The 21,294-nt window shown below is 41.9% G+C and overlaps 1 protein-coding gene across 3 annotated transcripts in view; it reads left to right on the top strand.

The window, feature by feature from the left end:
- Positions 1 to 21,294, top strand: part of ZCCHC2 (zinc finger CCHC-type containing 2) — a 69,232-nt gene that overhangs the window by 27,620 nt on the left and 20,318 nt on the right. For all 3 annotated transcript variants that reach the window (XM_066246511.1, XM_066246509.1, XM_066246510.1), the window contains 7 exons: positions 2,479 to 2,573; positions 5,496 to 5,579; positions 7,181 to 7,238; positions 10,522 to 10,657; positions 11,746 to 11,810; positions 12,194 to 12,288; positions 17,750 to 17,878. In XM_066246511.1, coding sequence (XP_066102608.1) covers positions 2,479 to 2,573; positions 5,496 to 5,579; positions 7,181 to 7,238; positions 10,522 to 10,657; positions 11,746 to 11,810; positions 12,194 to 12,288; positions 17,750 to 17,878 — 662 coding nt within the window. The remainder of the gene's footprint in view (positions 1 to 2,478; positions 2,574 to 5,495; positions 5,580 to 7,180; positions 7,239 to 10,521; positions 10,658 to 11,745; positions 11,811 to 12,193; positions 12,289 to 17,749; positions 17,879 to 21,294) is intronic.

Raw genomic sequence — 21,294 nt, 5'->3', positions numbered from 1 at the left:
TAGGCTCACAGTAAGGCACCCAGTGGACTCTTTTATCATTGTTCTTGTCACCTCCCTGAAACGATTGCTTGTAAAATATGCAAATATCCAGCAAAACCTCTTCTTTTCCTTAGAAAATATTTATTGAAAGAGGCCCTTGTCCAAGAGCTGAACTTTGGAGGTATTTTTGTGTTGTTTTGTTTGGTGTAAGTTATTGACTAAGATTAGGCCAATGGGTGGGAAAGTGAAAGAGACACTTTGTGAACACCTGCTTTTCTGTGTGGCAGTGGTGTGGGCATGTGGTGGTCCGGGCACCCGGCCATTCGGGCACGTGGTGGTCTGGGCAAGCCGTTCGGGTATGGCGGCAGTTGGGGCGCGGTGGTGGTTCGGGCATGCGGTGGTCCTGGCACGCAGCCGTTGAGTTTTGTTGGAGGTTAAGGTCAGGTCTTTGCCTTTGTGAGGCTGAAGCACTATTGGAAAATACAGCATAGGACCCAGTGATGACAGACTCCCTAGTCTTCATACAACACCAGGGTGGTTAACTCTTTGGAGGACGGGCTGTTGGACACCACTGGTGTAGGTATGGTGAGTGTTACATATGCTTTGCAATAGGGGCACAAGCTCTGTGTAGGGTTAGCTCCCAAAGCATCCTGTGTGCCCAGAGAGAGAGGAGGAGATGCAGATAGAGGCAGGGGACTGGGAGTGAGGGTGTCATTGGTAGCATAGGGTCCCTACCCAGACAGGGTGGGTGTGGATATAGATAAATGTGTTTGTTTCGTGGTGGGAAATTGAGGGGGTCTCTTGCCTATTGTCTTGTATTTTTTTAAACTAAGAGGTCTTAGTTTACAGAGGGGTAGACCGAGGGTGGGGCCAAATGTGTGGGAGTAAAGGGATATGAAACAGCAGCGTGGGCTTGTGGAGGACAGCCGGGTAAAGGGACAAGGGGACACTAGGAAGTCTTCAGGAGGTGATACTTCAGTTTATTTTATGGCCATTTTGGTTGTGCCTGAATATTTTAAAACTATAAACAATTACGGCAAATGCCTACATTAACATTTCATAACACATCTGATACATGTATATGGAAGAGATTTCTAGAATTGTTTGGTCAAGAGTCATACATTTTTTAATATGCAATATTTCCAAATCATTGGTAAGGAGGTAGCTAGCTACACTTCATACCTAGTGAGCCTTGTATGTCTGTGTTCACGCCTCAGCAGCCATAAAATACCCTCAATTTTTCATCTGCCAGTCTGAAAAAGGAAGGCTGTCTCTGTTTGATCTAATTTGCATGGCCTTTTTGCACTACCCTGTGAATGGCTTTTTCAGTCCTTCCCACATTTTTATTGATCTTAGTGATTTGTGTGAGTTATTTGTGATATTAAGAAAAGAGCCCTGTGTGTTATGTCTTGACCATGCAGATAGTTTAAAATTTTATGTACATATTATAGTTGGACTGATCAGTCTTTCCTCTTAGAATTTCAGGATTGACGTGGTATTTAATTTTGTAATTAATATGAATGATAGGTCAAAAATCTTGGGGAGATGTTTAAGGATTAAAATTTTATGTGAGCGTTCAAAGTGTTCAGAAGTAATGGCAGGGATTTGTGTGGTGAGCAGCGGGGTGGTGGTTCAGTCCCCCTGTGCTCCCTGAGTGTTGTCACCGTGAGGAATGTGGTGTCCCTGTGAGGAGACGCAGGCTGAGAGGCTTGCTAGGGGTGGCCCAGCTTTTAAGTGGGTGAGCTGGTGATTAGGTCCATGAGTCAACTCTCCATCAGATGGTGCTGTTATTGTACCCCTTTTTTGTAGGGTCCTGTTATAGGGAAGACCTCCAGTTGGAATCTTCAGTTACATTAATAACTAAGTATTAATATAATTAGTAATTAATATTACATTAATATGAGGAAAACTGGTTTTCAAAGATAACAGCTTAGAATCATGGTATGATACACAGTGACATGAATTATCACTTAGTCAAGCCTTAGGATGTGCTAATGTTGGTCACGAAACCGACCACTACCGACCACTGTGCACCATTGTTCCCAGGGCTCTTAGCATCCCAAACTCCGCTACCTCCTATGCAGAGTGTAGGAGGCTTTTCTCACGATGCTGCCAAGTGATGAAAAGTCACACCTATGAAGAAGAGGAAAGAAGTTGTAGTTCTTTATCTGAGCAGAAAGCCTGGGCTGCTTAGGCAAGAAGCTGAGATTGTGTGTGTGTGTCCACACTTTTTTTTGCCAGAATTGAAACCTTATCATTAGATTATATAAAATTAAAAATCAGCCTGTTTATTAGATTCTTGCAAATAAGTTTTGTTAACTTTTATTCAGTTCCTCCTATGAGAAATAACAATAGAAAATAGTATTCTTTTCCTTAGGATAAGTTTATTTTTTTATATACTTGAAAAAACTGTCCCTTAAGTTTGCTTTACAGTCTGACCCGAGACTCCGGCATGCTTGTGCTGTGTGAAGGTAACGGATCTCTCTTCTGTTTCTGCAGGCAGCTGTTTTCAACCTCTTCTCAAGCATTTCTGCAGAGTCAGAGAGTGCACAGCTTCTTCCAGTCGGTGGCACCGGACCCCCGGCATGGCCTCAGTAAGCATCTGTGCCTCCATAGTGCTAGGATCTTTTCCTGCCTGGATTTCTCGCTTTTCCAGGTCATCTCTTAAGGAGCAGTCATTTTAGTTACAGTTAAGGAATAATAGCGCATACAGTTAAGACACATTTGTAGTTTTAAGGGAGTTTTACACTGCAGTTTTAAAGAAGAGAATGTGTACAAGCTAATGTCACAAAACAGACTGGTTCCTAGGCAAGGACCACGTTTCTCAAACTCGTGGGCATAGAGGATGGCCAGGTTCAGATACTCGCTACAAGTGGTGAAGCGGCCACCATGCTGGTTGCGTGATGTGTAGCATACCTTGTAACCTGCCTTCCCTCCTCAGTGCCCCAGGCCCATGATGAGCTCCCAGCCTCCCAGGCTGCCAACCATGGCTCTGTTCTTTCCATTTGCCCCTGTCCTGTGCTGCTATTCAAGGCCAGCCAGGGCCAGACAAAGGGGACCTTCCTTCCCATCCTCTCCTTCTTGACCAGTCCCATTGCTGTTGGTGAGGTTTTTTTGTTGTGCAGACCCTCTGCAAAGCCTGGTTTCTCCCTCATGTTCTGTTGCTCACTGTACTTGAACCTCTCCCAGGATTATCGTGGGGATCAATTTGTTAATCCCCTGTTCAAAACCTTGAAAGTCGGGTGTGAAACTCAAGCCCTGCCGAGAGTGTCTTTGCTCCTCCTTTACTTCCTGTCCTCGTCTGTCCTGTGCTCCAGCCCTGGGGAGGCTGGCAGTCCTCAGTCCACCCTGCCACTTCCCGCCCCAGCGTCCTGGCTCATTCTGCACCCAAACTCAATATCCTTCCTTTTGTCACAGCCTGCTGAATCACACCTGCTTTAGGACCCAGCGGAAGTATCAACTCATGAAGATGGTTCTAGTTCTTTCTTGTTCCTTTGGTTTTTGCCCTTATGTCTCAGCCCATCACAATCTGCCTTGAGTTTAGTTTTTTGTGTTTTTTTTTTCTTTTTTTTAGATTTTATTTATTGATTTAGAGATGGGGAGAAAGGTAGTGGGTGGGGGGAGAAGTGGGAAGCATCAACTTGTTGCTTCTCGTATGTGCCTTGACCAGGTAAGCCCAGAGTTTTGTGTGCTTTAGGAGGGTTTCTGCTCATTTAAAGCACAGCCACTGTGGCAGGTAGCTGTGTTTTTGCTTGTTTTTAAATCTGCTTTCAAAATCATATTTTTCTGTATTTAAAGGGGAAAATAAACGTATTTTCTCAATATTAGGTGGAAAAGAGTAAAAAATAATAATATGATTGGATGGAGATATATATATACACACATATATATATATAAAAAATATATATATACATATATATATATTATCAAATGAGAGGCCAGGAGGTGGAGAGACACACTCCTGCATGCACCCTGACCAGGATCCATCCGGCATCCCCTGTCTGGGGCTGATGTTCTGCCTGTCTGGGGCCACTGCTCTGTTGCTTGGCAACCATACTATTTTAGCACCTAAGGTGAGGCCATGGAGCCATCCTCAGGGTCCAGGGCCAACTTACTTGTTTGAGCTATGGCTGTGGGTGGAGAAGAAAGGGGCAGAGGCTTGGAGAGGCTTGGAGGTCACTTCTCCTGTGTGCCCTGACCAGGAATCAAACCTGAAACTTCACTTGCTGGGCTGTCGCTATACCTCTGAGCCAACCAGCCAGGGCTGTGATTGGATGTTTTAACATATGGGTTAACTTTTAAAGTTTTTGAATCATTTGTGTGAGCTCTATATACATACACACACACACATAAATATGTATATTTGCTTTAAGTGTTTTAGACAGAGAATTAGCATTTGGAAATAATGACTCTTCATGACTCTCAGACTAAGACAAGATGAACAACTCCATGGTTAAATTCACTTCTGAATAGCAGCAGTAGCTGTTTTTGAAGAGAATCCTGGTCATTCTAGAGCTCTGTAGATTTAAAGCTGGTGCTTATGCTTAAACTAAGTTTAAGTACTTTATATTGACTACTTGTAGGTCATGGATGTTTAGCTCTAAAAAGGCATTGGAGGACGAAGTTAAACTTTTAATTCAGATTTTAATAGGCTGTCCTGGAAAACTCATGCAAGTGAGAGGACTTACATAAGTAATGAAAAACTCACCTTCACAGTTTGGCAGTGTTTAAATTACATGAGCAATGAACGTTAAAGGAGCTGGTAGATTTTAAGATACCAAATTGTTGTGAAAATAATGTATTAAAGTACATGTTTTGAGATTATGTAAAATCTGGTCAGGATGTCCAAGCCGTTTCACCAAAGAACATGCTGTTGTCCAAGCTCATTTGCACTCTTTTGAAAAATAACAGCCCTACCTTTTTTTCCCCTGTCGGATAGAGAGCAACATTCTGCATCCTGACAACTGAGAAAACAAAGGTTGACTCCTAAATGACTTAAACTGTTGAACGCTGGAATCCTGCTGGTCTGTGTTTAGCTGGAGAAGTGATTCAGTGCTGTTACAATGTGTTTTTGGGTTGGTGCTGGCCCCAAGTTGGCTTGTCACTGGTCTGTGGTAGGGGGAAAGGAAACTCAGAGTAGACACCCAGTCTCTTGTAGCAGTTGGCGTCGCCACAACGTTATTACTGTGTTTTGTGAAAGTAACAGCTCACAACAAATTAGGAATTTTAAAAAACCTTACAACACTGCACGTTTTTGAGAGGCACTTAGGCACACAGGGTGGGGGTGACAGATGTGCAGCAACTTATGGGGAGACCTGGCCCTACGAAGCAGGGCCCCACTTCCAGCTCAGCGTCTGTGCTGTGTCCCCTTGCTTTCTTAAAGGCCCTGTCTAGTAGAAATGTTCTTTGCTGCTAGCTCTCCGCTCTCCTCTTCCCTGGGAGGAGAATATTCACAGTATTTATTTCCTTTATCGTAATTTTTCTAAAAAGTTAATGGTACTGAATGCTTCCTACAGATAACTTACAATCCTCTCTGAAGACTTCCAAGATATTAGAACACTTAAAAGAAGACAGCTCGGAAGCTTCAAGTCAAGAAGAAGGTAAATATTGATTCACTGAAATAAGTCATTCTGTCTGATACTGGAACAGGGGTTGGCAAACAGACCATTAGAACAGATTAAGGAGCTGAGAATGGGTACTTGGAATGTGACAGGTGGCATTACAAATAAGTGGGGAAAGAATGACTATCCAATAAACAGTGTTGGCTGGCTTTCCAATGAAAAAAAATTATATATATAAAAAATGAGATCCCTACTTGTATCATGCGTGACATTTCAAGTGAATGACGAAATATATATAAAATATAAAACTTATAAATGTTAATAATCGGGGACAAAAAGATTTTCTTGACAAGGCAAAGCAAGACCTTAGTGGAGATTGTTCTAATGTAAACTAGAAATAATGTGTGACAAGAAATCAGAGAATTAGAAGATGTACAAATATTTACAGATAAAGACTACATCAGACCATAGAAAGATTCTTCTAAAAATCAATCTGGTTGGCCATATTTGCAAAAAACAGGCAATTCAAAGAAGAAACTTAAAAAACCATTAGATGGTGTTCAGCCTCATGAGTAGTCTGGAAAATGCAAATTAAAAAGCAATGAGATATGGTGAACACAAAATACAATATACAGATAATGTGTTACACGATTGTACCCCTGAAACTAATGTAATTTTATTGACCAGTGTCATCCCAGTAAATTTAATAAAATAATTTTATAAAAATTAAAAACAAGGAGAATTTCACACTCTTCTTACTGGCAAAACATTTCTGTCTGACATCAAGGGTGTGAAGTCCTTGTTATTTATAGTATATTACCATCAGCAGATGAGAAGTCCTGGGAATTCTCATCTGCTGATGGTAATATACTATAAATTGGCACAAGTGTTTTGGACAGAAATTTGACATTGTGTAGTGAAATTGGAGGTAATGAATTGCACGCTGCTGCCCAGCAGTTCTGTTTTTGTGAAAATTATCCAAGCATCGGGGGGTTGGAACTGAGATGCCTAAGGCACCATTGTGCGAAAGAGCAAATACGGCGATATTAACCCAAATGCTTTGCAGGTTAATAAAGTTATAAGTAATTTGTGGGTGGCATATTCATATTAACCCTAGGTGGCACTTAAAATAATTATAGGATATTCAGACACGCAACACCACTGGATGTGTTTGTGAATACGTGTGTGAGTAGTTAAAATAAAAGCAGGCACAAGGCTATTTCAGCTAGTTAACCTCAGTTGAGAGGGGGAGTTGAGGGGAACAGTAAAGGGCCTTCAGTTGCTTCTGTGATATATTGTCTTAGTAAAAAGAGGCATATAGAGACCACTTCATTTTCCTTTAATGGTTTAAAAAAGAGCCTGAAATTGAATGTCATAGTTTTGTGGTGGTATGCTCATAGTAAACTTTCATAGTTTTGGACAAAACTGATTTACTGTTTGGTGAACACATTTGAAAGGATATCTAAGGAAATTCAGTCATCTATTATGTCTTCTGGAAAACTGATTCTTTAAGGAATTTTCTGTGAAAAACGCTGTATAAGGTCTGTTGACACTGTTACAGTCACATAAATTAGTTGCATGATTCTTTTAGATTTCTGCAGAAGCATTTGATATAATAAATTATTTTTCTTTTACTCTAGATGTGTTACAACACACTGTAATCCATAAGAAACACACGGGGAAAAGTCCCACTGTGAAGTAGGTATCTAATTCTAAAAGGAGAAATGCCTGTGCATTTTAAATCAGCATCTCATTTACTTTAATTACTGATAAATAGTTGGTTATAATTCTATCATATTATTATTTGCTTGTTATTTGTTGTATATTTTCTGCTTTGGGGTGGTTTTAATATTTTTTTATTTTTTATTTTTGTATTTTTCTGAAGCTGGAAACGGGGAGAGACAGTCAGACAGACTCCCGCATGCGCCCGACTGGGATCCACCCGGCACACCCACCAGGGGCGATGCTCTGCCCACCAGGGGGCGATGCTCTGCCCCTCCGGGGGGTCGCTCTGCTGCGACCAGAGCCACTCCAGCGCCTGGGGCAGAGGCCAAGGAGCCATCCCCAGAGCCCGGGCCATCCCTGCTCCAGTGGAACCTTGGCTGCGGGAGGGGAAGAGAGAGACAGAGAGGAAGGAGGGGGTGGGGGGTGGAGAAGCAAATGGGCGCTTCTCCTATGTGCCCTGGCCGGGAATCGAACCCGGGTCCCCCGCACGCCAGGCCTACGCTCTACCGCCGAGCCAACCGGCCAGGGCCTGGGGTGGTTTTAATTTTTTTTCTTTTATTAGCCTTGGTTAATTATACATTGTTTTCCAATTATTCTAGTGATTACCCTGGAGATTATATTGTACATCTTTGACTTAGTAAGATGTGATATTAGTTGTGCTTGTACCAATTACCCGTGAGCATCTTTGATCACCATCTCCCATTTACAAACTATAGCTGTCATGTGTTTTAATTCTGTCTATATTTTAAACCTCATGAAACCTTTTTTCATTAATCATTTTCATTGACCATTGCCTTGTTCATGCTTCCTTCTGTGTGACTAGGAATACATCTATGATTGTTTTCCATCTAACTGAAGAACCCTAGAGTGTTTCCTGTAGTTATATCTGCCAGTGATGAACTCACTTAGTTTTTATCTGTAAAAAATACTTTTTTTGCCCTCATTTTTTTTTTCTCCCCCAGAGACAGAGAGCGTGATAGACAAGGGGCAGACAGACAGGAACGGAGAGATGAGAAGCATCAATCATTAGTTTTTCGTTGCGCATTGAAACACTTTAGTTCATTGATTGCTTTCTCATATGTGCCTTGACGGCGGGCCTTCAGCAGACTGAGTAACCCCTTGCTCAAGCCAGCGACCTTGGGTCCAAGCTGGTGAGCTTTTGCTCAAACTGGATAAGCCCGCGCTCAAGCTGGCGACCTCGGGGTCTCGAACCTGGGTCCTCCGCATCCCAGTCCAACGCTCTATCCACTGCGCCACCGCCTGGTCAGGCTTGCCCTCATTTTGAAGGACATTTTTGCTGGCTATAAGATTCTAGGTTGGCACTTATTTTCTGTTAGCGCTTTGAAACTCTGCAGGCATGCCTCATCTTACTGCATTGCACAGATATTGTGTCTCTTACATACTGAAGGTAAGGCCCTCCACCAGCAAATAGACTACAACTTCCCATAGGCTCAGATGTTGGCTAGGCTACAGCAGAGCGAATGACCCCTTGCTTGAGCCAATGACCTTGGGCTCAAGCTGGTGAGCCTTGCTCAAACCAGATGAGCCCGTGCTCAAGCTGGCGACCTCGTGGTTTCGAACCTGGGTCCTCCACATCTCAGTTTGATGCCCTATCCACTGCGCCATCGCCTGGTCAGGCTAAAGAATTTTTTTAATTAAGGTGTATACATTGTATTTTTAGACATAATGCTATTGCACACTTAATAGATTACAGTGTAGTGTAAACATAGCTTTTATGTACATTGAGAACCCAAAAAGTTTGTGTGACCCGATTTATTGTGATAACTCACTTCATGGCTGTGGTCTGGAACCAAACCCACAGTACATCTGAGGTATGCCTTCAGTTTCACTGTCTTCCAGGCTAATGCCTTTGGACCCTAATGTCATCAACTCTCAGCCCCGTCCTGATTTCTGCTGCAAATCAATCAAATAGTCAGTTTATGTGATAGTTCTGCCTCCCCTCACATTGCTGCTGTCCCACTGCAAGCCTATGTCACAAGGGTTTCCACCTTCTGCCTCAGAGCCTTGCTGTGTCTGTGGGACCTGCTTGGCTCTCAACAAGCACAGTCAAGAAGTGCAAATTAATTTTCCCAGGGGTCAGTCCTCAATTGATGGGGGAGCCTCCACCTTCCTGTCATTTGGGTGGGTCACTCTGGGCGGCCACATCTGCTTTGAGCTGCTGTCATGTGTCGTGGTCCCCTAAGTGATGGGCCTTCATGCTGGCTTTTCCTCCTTTCCCCACTCCTTCCTCCTGCCTCCTGGTCTCACCTCCTAAGCCCGATTCTGCTTTCAGGGGGCACTCACACTTAAGACAGCTGGCATCCATTGTTTCAGTCTTATGGTTGCTCTTTGCAAGTTAATGTACTTTTTGAAACTCTTACATCTTTTCAAGATTTTCTCATTGTCTGGTTTTCAGCCATTTTCCCACAATATGTTTGTCACTTTCTTTGAATGAATTCTGCTTCGTGAGTGTGAAGCTTGATACCTTTTGTTTTCATAGACGTTCAAGCCATCTTCTCTTTAGGTATCGTTTCTGCCCTGTTCTCTTGTGTCCACTTCGAAGACTTGGAACACTTATGTTAGACTTCTCACCATGCCCCACATCCCTTAACTTTGGGTTTTTTTTTTTAATTTTACATATTTTTTCCTCTCAGTGCCCCACTCTATTCTGACCATATTTTCTCTTCATTGATTTTTTTTATCTGTTTCGATCCATTGAGTTCTTAATTTCATTTTACAGTTTTATAATTTTAATTTGGTTCTCTTTTATATTTTCCAGTATTCTTCCACAATTTGCAGTCTTATAGTCATTGATCATTCTAAGCACTGTATTTTAAAATCCATGTACAGTGACTTCCTTCTCTGGATTCTCTTTGAGTGTATTTCTGTTGTCTGTTTCTCTTTCCGTCACATTATTCTGTCCCTCTGTATGCCTTAGTACACACAGCGCTGAGTGGTTCTCTCAAGACTGGGGTGATACCCCAACTGTGAGTGGTTGGTACAGGAAGACCATTGTACAGGGTCTAAGACAGTGCACACCCATTATTAATCTCCTTAGAGAGAAGGATTGATTATTAAACAAAGAAGATAGCTGTATACTGGTTTATTCTCATAGTATCCTTTTTTCCTTTAGTGTATTTTATAAAATAATATACTAAGGAAAGGGCCTCTATAGCTTCCGTATGATACGCTGTAGCAGGTTAGAGAGTACCAAGGACGGATTTTCACACTTGTGCACGAACTTTCCTCTTGGTAGCACTATTGGTACAAGTTGTTCTCCGCTGGATGGACTCTCCCTGCAGTACTCTCAGCAGAATGGCATTGTGGACTGGAGGGCCCAGAGCTGCACTGCCGTCCAGCACCCGGAGCACTGTGTGGCCTTAGCTGACCAGGTATCTGGGCTTTGTTTTGTCCTCATACTGTATTCTTAAAGCATGGCTACTTGGTAAGGGTCGAGTTCTGCAAGCATCGTTACATCAGATAGTATATCTGGTAAGAAGAACTGAAGGAATGTTTTAAGTGTTTGACTTTAAATGTAATTGGTTTATATAATCTAAGCTCTTCTGACACCTGGAAAGTGTATTTAGATTACTTTAATTACTCCAAAAATTAATACATTTTAATATGATGCCTAAAATGTTCATGCTAACTAGGGATACATTAAACTGTTATACCAATTTTTTGTTTTGTTTTTGAAATAATTATTTTCAGTTCTGTTACTATGGTGCTACTGCTGATGTGGACTTTGAAACTGACCTTCCCGCCTGAGTAGTTGGGCCAGTTTGCTGGCCCTCCCGAGTGTGATTAGGGAGTACTGCTTTAGTTGGAGTCGGTGTGATCAGAAAGCACCGTGGTCTCGAGTGTGTTTAGGCAGTGGGATCCACCGACATGAGGGGGCGTGGTGACTGCTCCTGTGGAGACAACCACTGTCTCTAGAAAATAAACTTGTTTACCTGATCTTTATTTCGGGACAACACTCAGATCCAACTGTTAACCGTGACTGGACTGCGTTTTTATAAACCACAGCATTAAAGCATCTTTGGAGCAGTTGTGTTATCTTAGCCATATTGAGGGCCTGTTCCCAGAGTTCGTGTGTGCACATCTCCAGCCTCCCCATCAGTGCCTACGCACCTTTCGTTCTCAGAATTGACAAACTCAGGTTACAGTTTTACCAGCCTGAACGTTTAAGAAAATACTAGGAAATGTAGAGCAAATACCAGTTACTTGGCCGTGTTTTATTTGTGGCCAGAAGAAACAATACTAAATAGATATTTTCTCATGATTTAATTACATTAAGCATTTGTCAGGGAATATAAACATATTAGTGGTTCAGGTAGGTAACTCCTAAAAATAGGTTGAAAATCAAAATATTTTAAACTACAGAACAGGGAATGTATTAATGTTGTTGATGTCAGGATAAGAGGACACCTAGAGGAGTGAGGGCCAGCTTTAGTCTGATTTCTTTTATTCTTTCCACCAGCATTCAACTGAAAAATGGAGCTTATCTTCAATAAATAAGAAGAAAGGAAAGCTACACATCGACAAGTAGGTTCAATTTATGTCCCCAGTAATAGAAATTGGTAAGAAAGGGCACCATACAGCATTTGATTATGGGCATGTTTAGCTTATGTAGAATACGTAGTATTTTTCCGTTTCTTTATATTTTTACTTTGGGGCTTTATTTTTCAGTGTAAAATAATCAACATACGTAAGCGATAAAAATAAAGCCATTGTCAAATGTTATATTCCATTTGGAGTGGCAAAACTCCCAGCACTGTACACGAAATCGTGCTTTTAGATTATACATTACCAACAATACTTTTTAATAACATATTTTTTGAGGGGAATTTTAGTAATAGTACAGTACTTACTGTTTTCTCTTCACAGCCTTATGAAAAATGTTGGTAACTTGTATACTCTTGGTTTAGGGAGAAAATTAAGAAAACCGACAACAGACTGAATAGTAGAATCAATGGTATTAGACTCTCCACTCCTCAGCTTGCCCAGGGTGGTTCGGCAAAAGGTAAGAATATTTGTTTTTATTTCAAATACCCATCACCTTACATGTGTTTAGTATGATACCTTTTATAGTACGTGGGGGCCGTTACGTCAGATCCTGATGTACTTTGTCCTGCATTGACATGAAGAGCAGCCCCTGAATTAAACAATTCCGAAGTGTATTAACGGGTTAATTTAGGAAACACGGTCCGGCCTTCCCACTCCGCGGGGTGGCAGTCTTACGTGGTCCTCTCCAGCCAGCCCACTCCAGGGCAGAGTTCCCAGGGCCGGACGCTCTCTCTCGCCTCCCATTCCTACGTAAACTCAGTTTTTCAGACTCCTGTTGGCTTTTTCACGTCTAATGCTATCCTCTGGAGGTTTCTGGGGCTTTCTGGCATGCGCACCTTCAGGTTCTTGTCCTGGGTTGGTTTGGTTTCCGTTTACCCACCATTATTTTAAGGTCCCTTTACTTTTAGGTGAAATGGTTTTTTTGTGTCCATTTGACGGAGACATGGCTCTTCTGTGAGTTCATTGATAACCTTTCTGTGTTGTGTTGACCTTTCCTGTTACTAGTAAATGTAAAAACAACACAAGTCCACAGACCTCTAGGAGAAGGTTTTGTTCACTTATGTACCCAACACATTTGTTGACTGGACTGGTCCCACAAATGAGGATTCACAATTTTAGGTTTCATTCAGATGTCACTAAAGTTGTGATGCAACATAAATATCCAGAATATTTTTTAATGGAGTGTTTTGGTTTTTTTAAACAAGGTTTAGAGAGATTGAATATTGATAAAGGAAGTGTGGTTCATTTTGACTGAAATCATCAAGCCAACTCACTGAAGGAATTCACTGGGCTGTCTTTGGGGGGGAATGACCTGGGGAAAGTAGCCATGTAGTTCACGAGGGTGCTGTGACCCAGGCGTGGCCTCCAGGGACGGCGGCTAGAGGGAGAGGCGCCACAAACACAGACGGAAGGTGTCTGCCGTGGATGACAGGAGCGGCTGCTGCAGGTCTCCCTCTGGTCCTGTCCTTCAAGTTCATTTCCCACACTGCCACCACAGTCTTCTAAAGCACACACCAAGTAAATGAGGTCAAATACCAGGGTGGGCAAAGGAGGTTTGCTTACAGTTGCTTGTATGAAAATAGCGGAATAAACTGTTCCGCATACGCTCAGCGCTGTAGACCTACTTTTGCCCACCCCTGCCTAGCCCACCCTCACTGATCCCTCTGTCCCTATCTCTCAAATAATTTGGGAACTTCTGTCACCAAAGAGGTTTATAACACGTCTTTCCCTTTTAGCTTCATTTTTTTAGAGGGGAAATGTGTGGACTTGGATCTGACAGATGTGGAGTTGATCCCTGTGCTTCTCCGGTTTCTTAGACGTGGAGCGTCTCCAAAGCCTAGGTTTTCTCACTTGGAGCGCGGGAGCATTGCCTCCCTCGCCAGGTTGTGCAGATTGAATGTGCCAGACAGCTGCCAGGAGCCTTTAGCGGGTACTGAGCGCGTAGGTAGGCAGTGATTTAGTTCTTTTATTCTAAATGAGAAGAAAACATATTCTTTAAGAACTGTTCAGTAATAACTCAAGCTCCAATTTCTCTATTTTCAAATATACGGCTCACAAAAACTAGGGGATATTTCAAAATGAATATGAAGCTATAAAGTATCCCCTAGTTTTTGTGAGCAGAATTAGGGGATATTTCAAAATGAATATGAAGCTATAAAGTATCCCCTAATTTTTGTGAGCAGTGTACTATGAAAGTAGAACCTCAGGATGTTTAAGATAATAAACATTGTATTTTATCTTGTATAAATCACTGGTTCATATATTTACATTTATAGATTATGATTATAACTGAAATGTACATTGTATATCCTGTGTCATTGATGTCAAATGTACGTCAAATGTTTGCTGAGGCCAAGTTACAAAGACCCCTGTTTATTAATTTCTTGTTAAAATTACCTTTAGCATTCAGTGAATTGAGGATATAAGATTTATTTTTTATGGCACAATCACACATAGAAACTGTAGATATTATGTATATTGAAACTGAAAATATTGGTTTCTGATTCGTATGTTCGAATCTTTAACAGTCTAGTTTAAGATAAGTATTTTTTAATTTAAACATTTTTAAATATATTTTTTTAATTAATTGATTTTAGAGAAAGAGTGAGAAGGTTGGGGGAGAGAAACATCGATGTGTTGTTCCACTTATTTATACAAGTTCCTTGGTTGATTCTTGGGTGTATGCTGACCCTGCAATTGACCCACAACCTTGGCATACAGGAGTGACGCTCTCATCAAGCTGCCCAGCCAGGGCTTAATTTAAAATTTTAACAACTTTCTTTTTTTGGGGGGGGGTATTTTTCTGAAGTTAGAAGCAGGAAAGGCAGAAAGACTTTTTCATGTGCCCTACTGGGATCCATCTGACATGCCCACCAGGGAGTGATACTCTGCTCATCTAGGGTTTTGCTCCATCACAGCCGGAGCCATTCTAGTGCCTGAGGTGGAGGCCATGGAGCCATCCTCAGTGCCTGGGCCAACTCTGCTCCAGTGGAGCCTTGGCTGTGGGAGGGGAAGAGAGAGAGATAGAGGGGGAGGAAAGGGGGAATGGTGGAGAAGCAGATGGGCACTTCTCCTGTGTGCCCTGGCCAGGAATCGAACCTGTAACTTCTATATGCCGGGCCAGTGCTCTATTGCTGAGCTAACCAGCCAGAGCCTAAAAGTTTAACTTCTATTTTGAGTAAATAATCTGTTCATGTAGTTCAAAATTCTGCTGGTACAAAAAGGAACAAGAGAACCCTGCACCATCTCCCTCCCTGTTGCTGTCCCTCCCCCAAGCTGTCAGTGCTGTTCATCATCTGTATTCTCTATAGTGTTTCCTTAAAAACCTCAAGCCACAGCTCCTGTGCTGAGCGGCTTGATGTGGTGCTCTGTCTGCACTGCCAGAACTCTGTTCCCACGCGTCACCCGGCCTCTTTCCCCCGCTCACATGTGCTGAATGTGGCACCAAAAAGTTTAGGGGGAAGTGTTTCAAGTGGTTGACCTCTCAATTTCTTTTAAAAAAATTTAATGATTTAAAGGTTCTCTGCCTTTTTTATTTTTATTTTTTGTGACAGAGTCAGACAGAGACAGATAGGGACAGACAGAAAGGGAGATGAGAAGCATCGATTCTTTGTTGCAGCGCTTTAGTTGTTCATTGATTGCTTTCTCATTGACTTGGGGGGGCTACAGCAGACTGAGTGACCCCTTGCTCGAGCCAGTGACCTTGGGCTCAAGCTAGTGAGCCTTGCTCAAACCAGATGAGCCTGCAGTCAAGCTGGCGACCTCAGGGTCTCAAACCTGAGTCCTCCGCTCCCAGTCCTACGCTCTATCCACTGCGCCACCGCCTGGTCAGGCTTTCCGACTTTTCTTTAATTGTGGTTCTGATGTTCCTAAACAGTGAAGTTTAGTGTCTGTTTGTTCGTAAGTACTAATAACCAGGACTTTTATTGTTAGATTGGTGGCTAATGTAAGCTTTTGCTTTTTTATCTTCTTGCATGATCTTTTCTCCTGTGAGACATGAGAACAAATAAACAAGTTTGTATCTCTCTTGAGAAGGGCAGTTTGTTGAGTATCTTTGGCACGTCCTCACCTTCACTCCTTCTGACTCTAGGGTACCGCGTAATTTCTCATAAAAATTCCCAAGACTACACAGTTCCAAAGCACCTTCTGGATGATCAAAGAGAGAAAATTATGTTTAGTATACATTTTGATTTATGTATTTAGTTCTTCAAAAACTGCAAATTAATGTATGATAATTTGGTGACTCAAATGTTTAGTAGCTGTATAATTTAAAGAAAATAAGTTTTAAATTGTGTCATTTTGAGGAATAGCTGCTTTAAAAAAAAAAACATATTCTGTAACTTACTGTATTTCCCCATGTATAAGACTCTCCCACGTATAAGACTCACCTTAAGTTGGGGACCTGAAATTTGAAAGAAAACAAGCGTGAAAAAGTGGGAAATGCAAGTAAAAACATCTACAACCACTATAAGACACACCCAGTTTTTAGACCCCAGATTTTTCAGAAAAGGGTGTGTCTTATAGCTCCCAAAAGGGAGATAACAGCCCTCTTTCGGAAGTTTCATTGTGTTAGGGAGCAAACTCCCCTCACCTGTCCCCACCGGTCCCCTTTCATCCTGCCATTTCTGGTTTGAGACTGTCATATTGAGTCTGTGATTCTCATCTTTAGCTTGCTCCTTTTGTTCTGTGCTGGTTGAAATATTTATGTGCAGAATCTCCGTTTGTGCCCCAGTTTCATAGGTTTCGTTTTCATTAGTCCAGTTCAATGCCAGGGTTTGGCCACAACGGCACCTTGGATTGTCTCCAGATAGCCATTGGTGTTGACATGCTTCCCTGGGTCACACTGTGACTGCTGAGTGAGTTCAAAGCCTATTACTGAGTGTAAGTATGCTGCAGATCCCTTTTATTAAAAGTGTTACTTGCCCAAGTAACTCCTCTAATTCCTCTGCCACTTACAGCCTCATGAGATTGGTGCAGTTTCCCTTTGGTGGTTTGACATTTTATTACTCAGAAGGAAATAGCACTTGAGTGGCTGGGCAAGGCTACATCATCTTTAACGATCTTAATACAGTTACAAATTTACTGCCTTCAGAAGAGACAGATCAGTCAGCTACCTGGGTCAGCACAACCACATCTTTTCTGGAACTCCTGTTTTGGCCAAGTGACTAACAGTTCTACCAAGTTGCCATGGAAACAGTTCACTCATCTGTAGTTCCCTAGATCCCTCTGGAATCCCTTTCAGGGGGATTTATACACTAAGCAAGGTGAATGCTTGCGGCAAGGTAGAAACATGGTCGCTACTGAATTTACAGACATGAACAGGACAGCGCCCTAAGAGCCGGTGTAGGTGTGTCCAGCACCAGGTATACCAGCAGTCTCCCTTCTGGGCTCAAAACAGATGTCGCTAATTGTTCATGACCGGTTTTGTGCTCCACCCCAACCTTGCCTCTGTCACTTTGGCTTCAGGCAGAACCCCAAGAGCTACTCAGTCTGCTAGATAGGATTTTACTCCTTTTTGGAATACTCGGGCATAGTCATTTTAACTGAATAGGCGTTTTTGCAGTCCGTTCCATTCTTGAGGTCTTCTAAAGAAGGATGAATGTCTAGTAAGTTCTGAGAAGTTAAAATATCTAGATTTTTGAAAGCGGCCCAACATGCCGTTATTGGACAGACCTATGAAGACCCTTACATCTGAATCTTTTAAAGTCAGTAAGATTGCTTTTTTCCTATGCCTTTGTTATTTTAAGAATGCATTTATAAATTATTTTCCATTAAAATGGTGATTTAATAATGAATTTTTTACCTAGGTCAGAGACCAGTTTCTTAGGTAGTTGTAGGAAAGCTGGGGGAAAAAATTAACAGGTGTAACTAATTTTTTAACTCCTTAACATGATTTTCCAAAATGGAATTATTTCTAGATGTGACCCTGGACGTTGGATCTGGCCAGGACACGCGCGGAGAAACGTCCTCAGAGAGTTACAGCTCTCCCCCTAGCCCACGGCAGGATGGAAGAGAGAGCTTTGAAAGCGAAGAAGAAAAAGACAGAGGTTTGCTCTTTGGAGGAAACGTGGGGGTAGTGGAGGGAAATACGCCCTGTCTCTTAAAGTCAGTCAAGCAGAAGTGATTTTACGTTCTCGTAAATGTCATTACTGATCTTTAATTCAGTTGCTGTTAAGAGTGTGTGGACTGTTCACTTAGCAGGTCCTGGCCAGTGTTGATTAAAATAAAAACAAACAAACCATTTCACCGCATATGAAATTAAACAGAAGTTGTTAATAAAATATAGAATTAGTGTAGAAAGATTGACATTTTATTTAAATGCTCATATATTTATAAGTTTCATGTCTTCTGGACGAATTGAGCCTTTTATTATTACAAATTTTATCCTTTTGTCTCTCGTAACAGTTTTTCTCTTAATTTTTATCTGGTAGTAATAGTCACTGTAGCTCTCTCTTGGGTATTGTTTGCAGGGTACCTCTTTTTTTGTTCTTTTACTTTAAACAATCTATTTGTGTCTTTGAATCTGAAGTGTGTCTTTTATAGACAGCATATTGTTGGGTTATGGGTTTTTTGGGTTGTTTTTTTTTTAACCATCCTCCATCTCTCATTTAATTGGAGTGTTTAATCTATTTAAATTTACCATAATTAGGGCCTGACCTGTGGTGGCGCAGTAGATAAGGCGTCGACCTGGAAATGATGAGGTCGCCGGTTCGAAACCCTGGGCTTGCCTGGTCAAGGCACATATGGGAGTTGATGCTTCCAGCTCCTCCCCCACTTCTCTCTCTCTGTCTCTCCTCTCTGTCTCTGTCTCTCTTCTCTAAAATGAATAAATAAAAAAAAAAAACTTTACCATAATTATTGATAAGATAGGCTTTACATCTGCCATTTTGGTATTTGCTTTTTTGCATGTATTATACCTTCAATTCCTCCTTAAACCAGAGTTGGCCAGAAGTGCGAGTTTAGGACCCAGGTCTTTTCTGGGCATGCATGCGGCCCTACCTGTGAGTGTGGCTTTCTAGAAAGCATTTCAGAGCTCCCTGTTTTTCCTCTTAAGTTTTTTGGTCAGCCTTTTGTTAGCCCTAACTTGTCACTCCTTTTCAGGCAGCTACATTATTAAACAGTTGCCCGATTTGATTGTAACAGATACGGTGTGGGTAAAGGGCTGTTAACCTAGAGTGAATTCAAGCTGCCAGTCAGTCAAATAGTGACAGCTCTTTGGGGATAACTTTTAGAGAGCTCCAAATCCACACTGCGTCTGGTGGCTGCTAGGCTGCTGATTCTCATCACTACGGTGGTTGCAAGACGTTAGTTTACAAGGCTGCTTAAGAGCTGGAGAAAGTGAGAATTAGGCAAGATAAAGTGCCACTCGCAATTCTTAAGAGATTGCGACCGTTTTTCTTGAATAAACACTCCTCAGACTGCTTCAAGTCTTGATTAATTTCAAGTCAGGATTAATTAAGTCCTGAAAAATTTGATTTTGACAGTCTTTGCTAGGATTGTTAACTTTTAAAAAGTGGAGTATCAGAAGTCGGTATCCTGCTATTCCAGAAGTGAGATCTCAAAAGTGTGTAAGTCAGATGAGGATGTTAGTTTTTGTACATGAACACATCTGATTGGCAACATCTTGGTTATAATGTTTCTTATGCTGGTGGGCAGTGATTTCTCTTTGGTCACCTGAAGATCTATAGAGATCCTTAGACCTCAGCATTTCAGCCAGGTGTGGCTTCTTTGTGGGCAGTCCGCAGCTCTCTGAGACCCTAGCTTCTGCGTTACGTACAGGTCACATCTTAGGAACAGTGGGAATCACCCTGCTGTGTCACATACGGTTAAAGTGATTCTTCACTTTTGCAATTATTTCTGAGTTGTATGAAATGTCGCCTGCATTGACTCTACCCCCAGTTCTTTCTACCAGTCTGCGGGATGCCACACTTCTAATCTGCAGAGGCCATCTGAACACTCGGGTCTCTACTGTGTCCCTTTCCTGCCATCAGCAGGGTGAGCTGGTGGGCCTGAGTGGCAACACTTCCCTTCTCCAGACAGGCTCAGAGATTAGTGCTCGAGTGAGCCTTCTCTAAATGGAGACTTATGTGGGACCCTTTAAAACCAGCAAGGGGTAAAAACCCACTCTGATAAAAAGTGGATTTTGAGTGCATGGAAAGGTTGCTTTGAAAAGCATCTGGCTTTGCTGTTAATTGTTCTAATTGGTCATGATGGGGTATTTTGAGACTTGATACTTTTCAAAGTCAACACACACAAAAGGACGAGACCTGTCTCTAAATAGCTAGAGGAGCCGTTGTTATGCCCAGAAAACTGTCTGAGACCATTTAAAACTAGGGTGGCATCTGGTGTGACTTTAGATTGAGGCGCTGTCCCTCTGGGGAACGGGCTCACGCCTTTCCCCTCCCCCTCACCACCCTCAGGTATGGCTTTACCTTTGCTTCTCTCTCCTAAGGGCCAGGGGTCCTCCTCGGGCCTCTGTAACTTGTTTCCTGAGCCGGCTCACTTCACCCACCTCTGTCACTTTCTAAATGACTTTCTCTTACAATTTGGGGGTGGGGGGGATTTAAACAAAGCCCTGTCATATAGAAATTTAATCGACCATATGAAAAATGTTACAGCTCTTTTTGGACTTAAATGTTTACCTTGAACTCTACTCATAATGGTGGTACAGGGATAGATATAATGCCTTAGATAAATTATTAACTTTTGGATGCTTTTTGTTTTGTAAACTTTAGCAGTAAACACCTCAGGTATTGAGGGGAGTTTATTAGAACCGTTGACTCGTAAATTGAATCTCTTCCCCCAGTGTAAATTATAATAGTTGAATTAATATACTGTTGATGTTTTATCACTGAGTGGGTTCTCATTAACCTTTCTCTAGGAAGACTTGTATTTGTTTTTCTGTTAATATTAAAAAAACCCTTAGCATAATTAACTAGTTATTACCTTAATAAAGACTTAAGTATATACTGCAGTCCTCATAAATATAAGAGATGTTCAGATAGGCACTATAGTGAATTGCATGATCTCTGTATATATTACTGTAGTATCTGGATTTGTGATATTTAAACATTGTGTCTTAGATTTCATTTTTTGCCTCCTTTATACCAAAAGCTAAGAAGCCCAGGGGAAGTCTGGGTTGAAGTCACTTGTGCACACAAGCATAAGGGTGACGCAGCGAAATAGACAGTGTAATTTTGTATCTGTCGCCCCCTCCTCCCTCTGCTGGACAGAGAGGCTGTGCTCTGAGTCGGCCCTGCTTCCTCGTTTTCTAGCACGCTTGACTTACGGCTGTAGTAGAAGCTTTATACCCCCCCCCCCCCCACACACACACACACATTGCAACATTTAAAAGGATATTTATTCCATTCTGGAAAAAACTCTCTTCCATTTCCTACCTCGAGATATTTGAGTCAAATATGGTCTTAATTGAGCTCCTTTAAATTGTATCCTTTTTGTGGGA

Source organism: Saccopteryx bilineata, chromosome 11 (assembly GCF_036850765.1).
Source record: "Saccopteryx bilineata isolate mSacBil1 chromosome 11, mSacBil1_pri_phased_curated, whole genome shotgun sequence".
Taxonomy (NCBI): Eukaryota; Metazoa; Chordata; class Mammalia; order Chiroptera; family Emballonuridae; genus Saccopteryx; species Saccopteryx bilineata.
The sequence above is the reverse complement of the archived record's forward strand: the minus strand, read 5'-3'. Positions and strand labels throughout refer to the sequence as shown.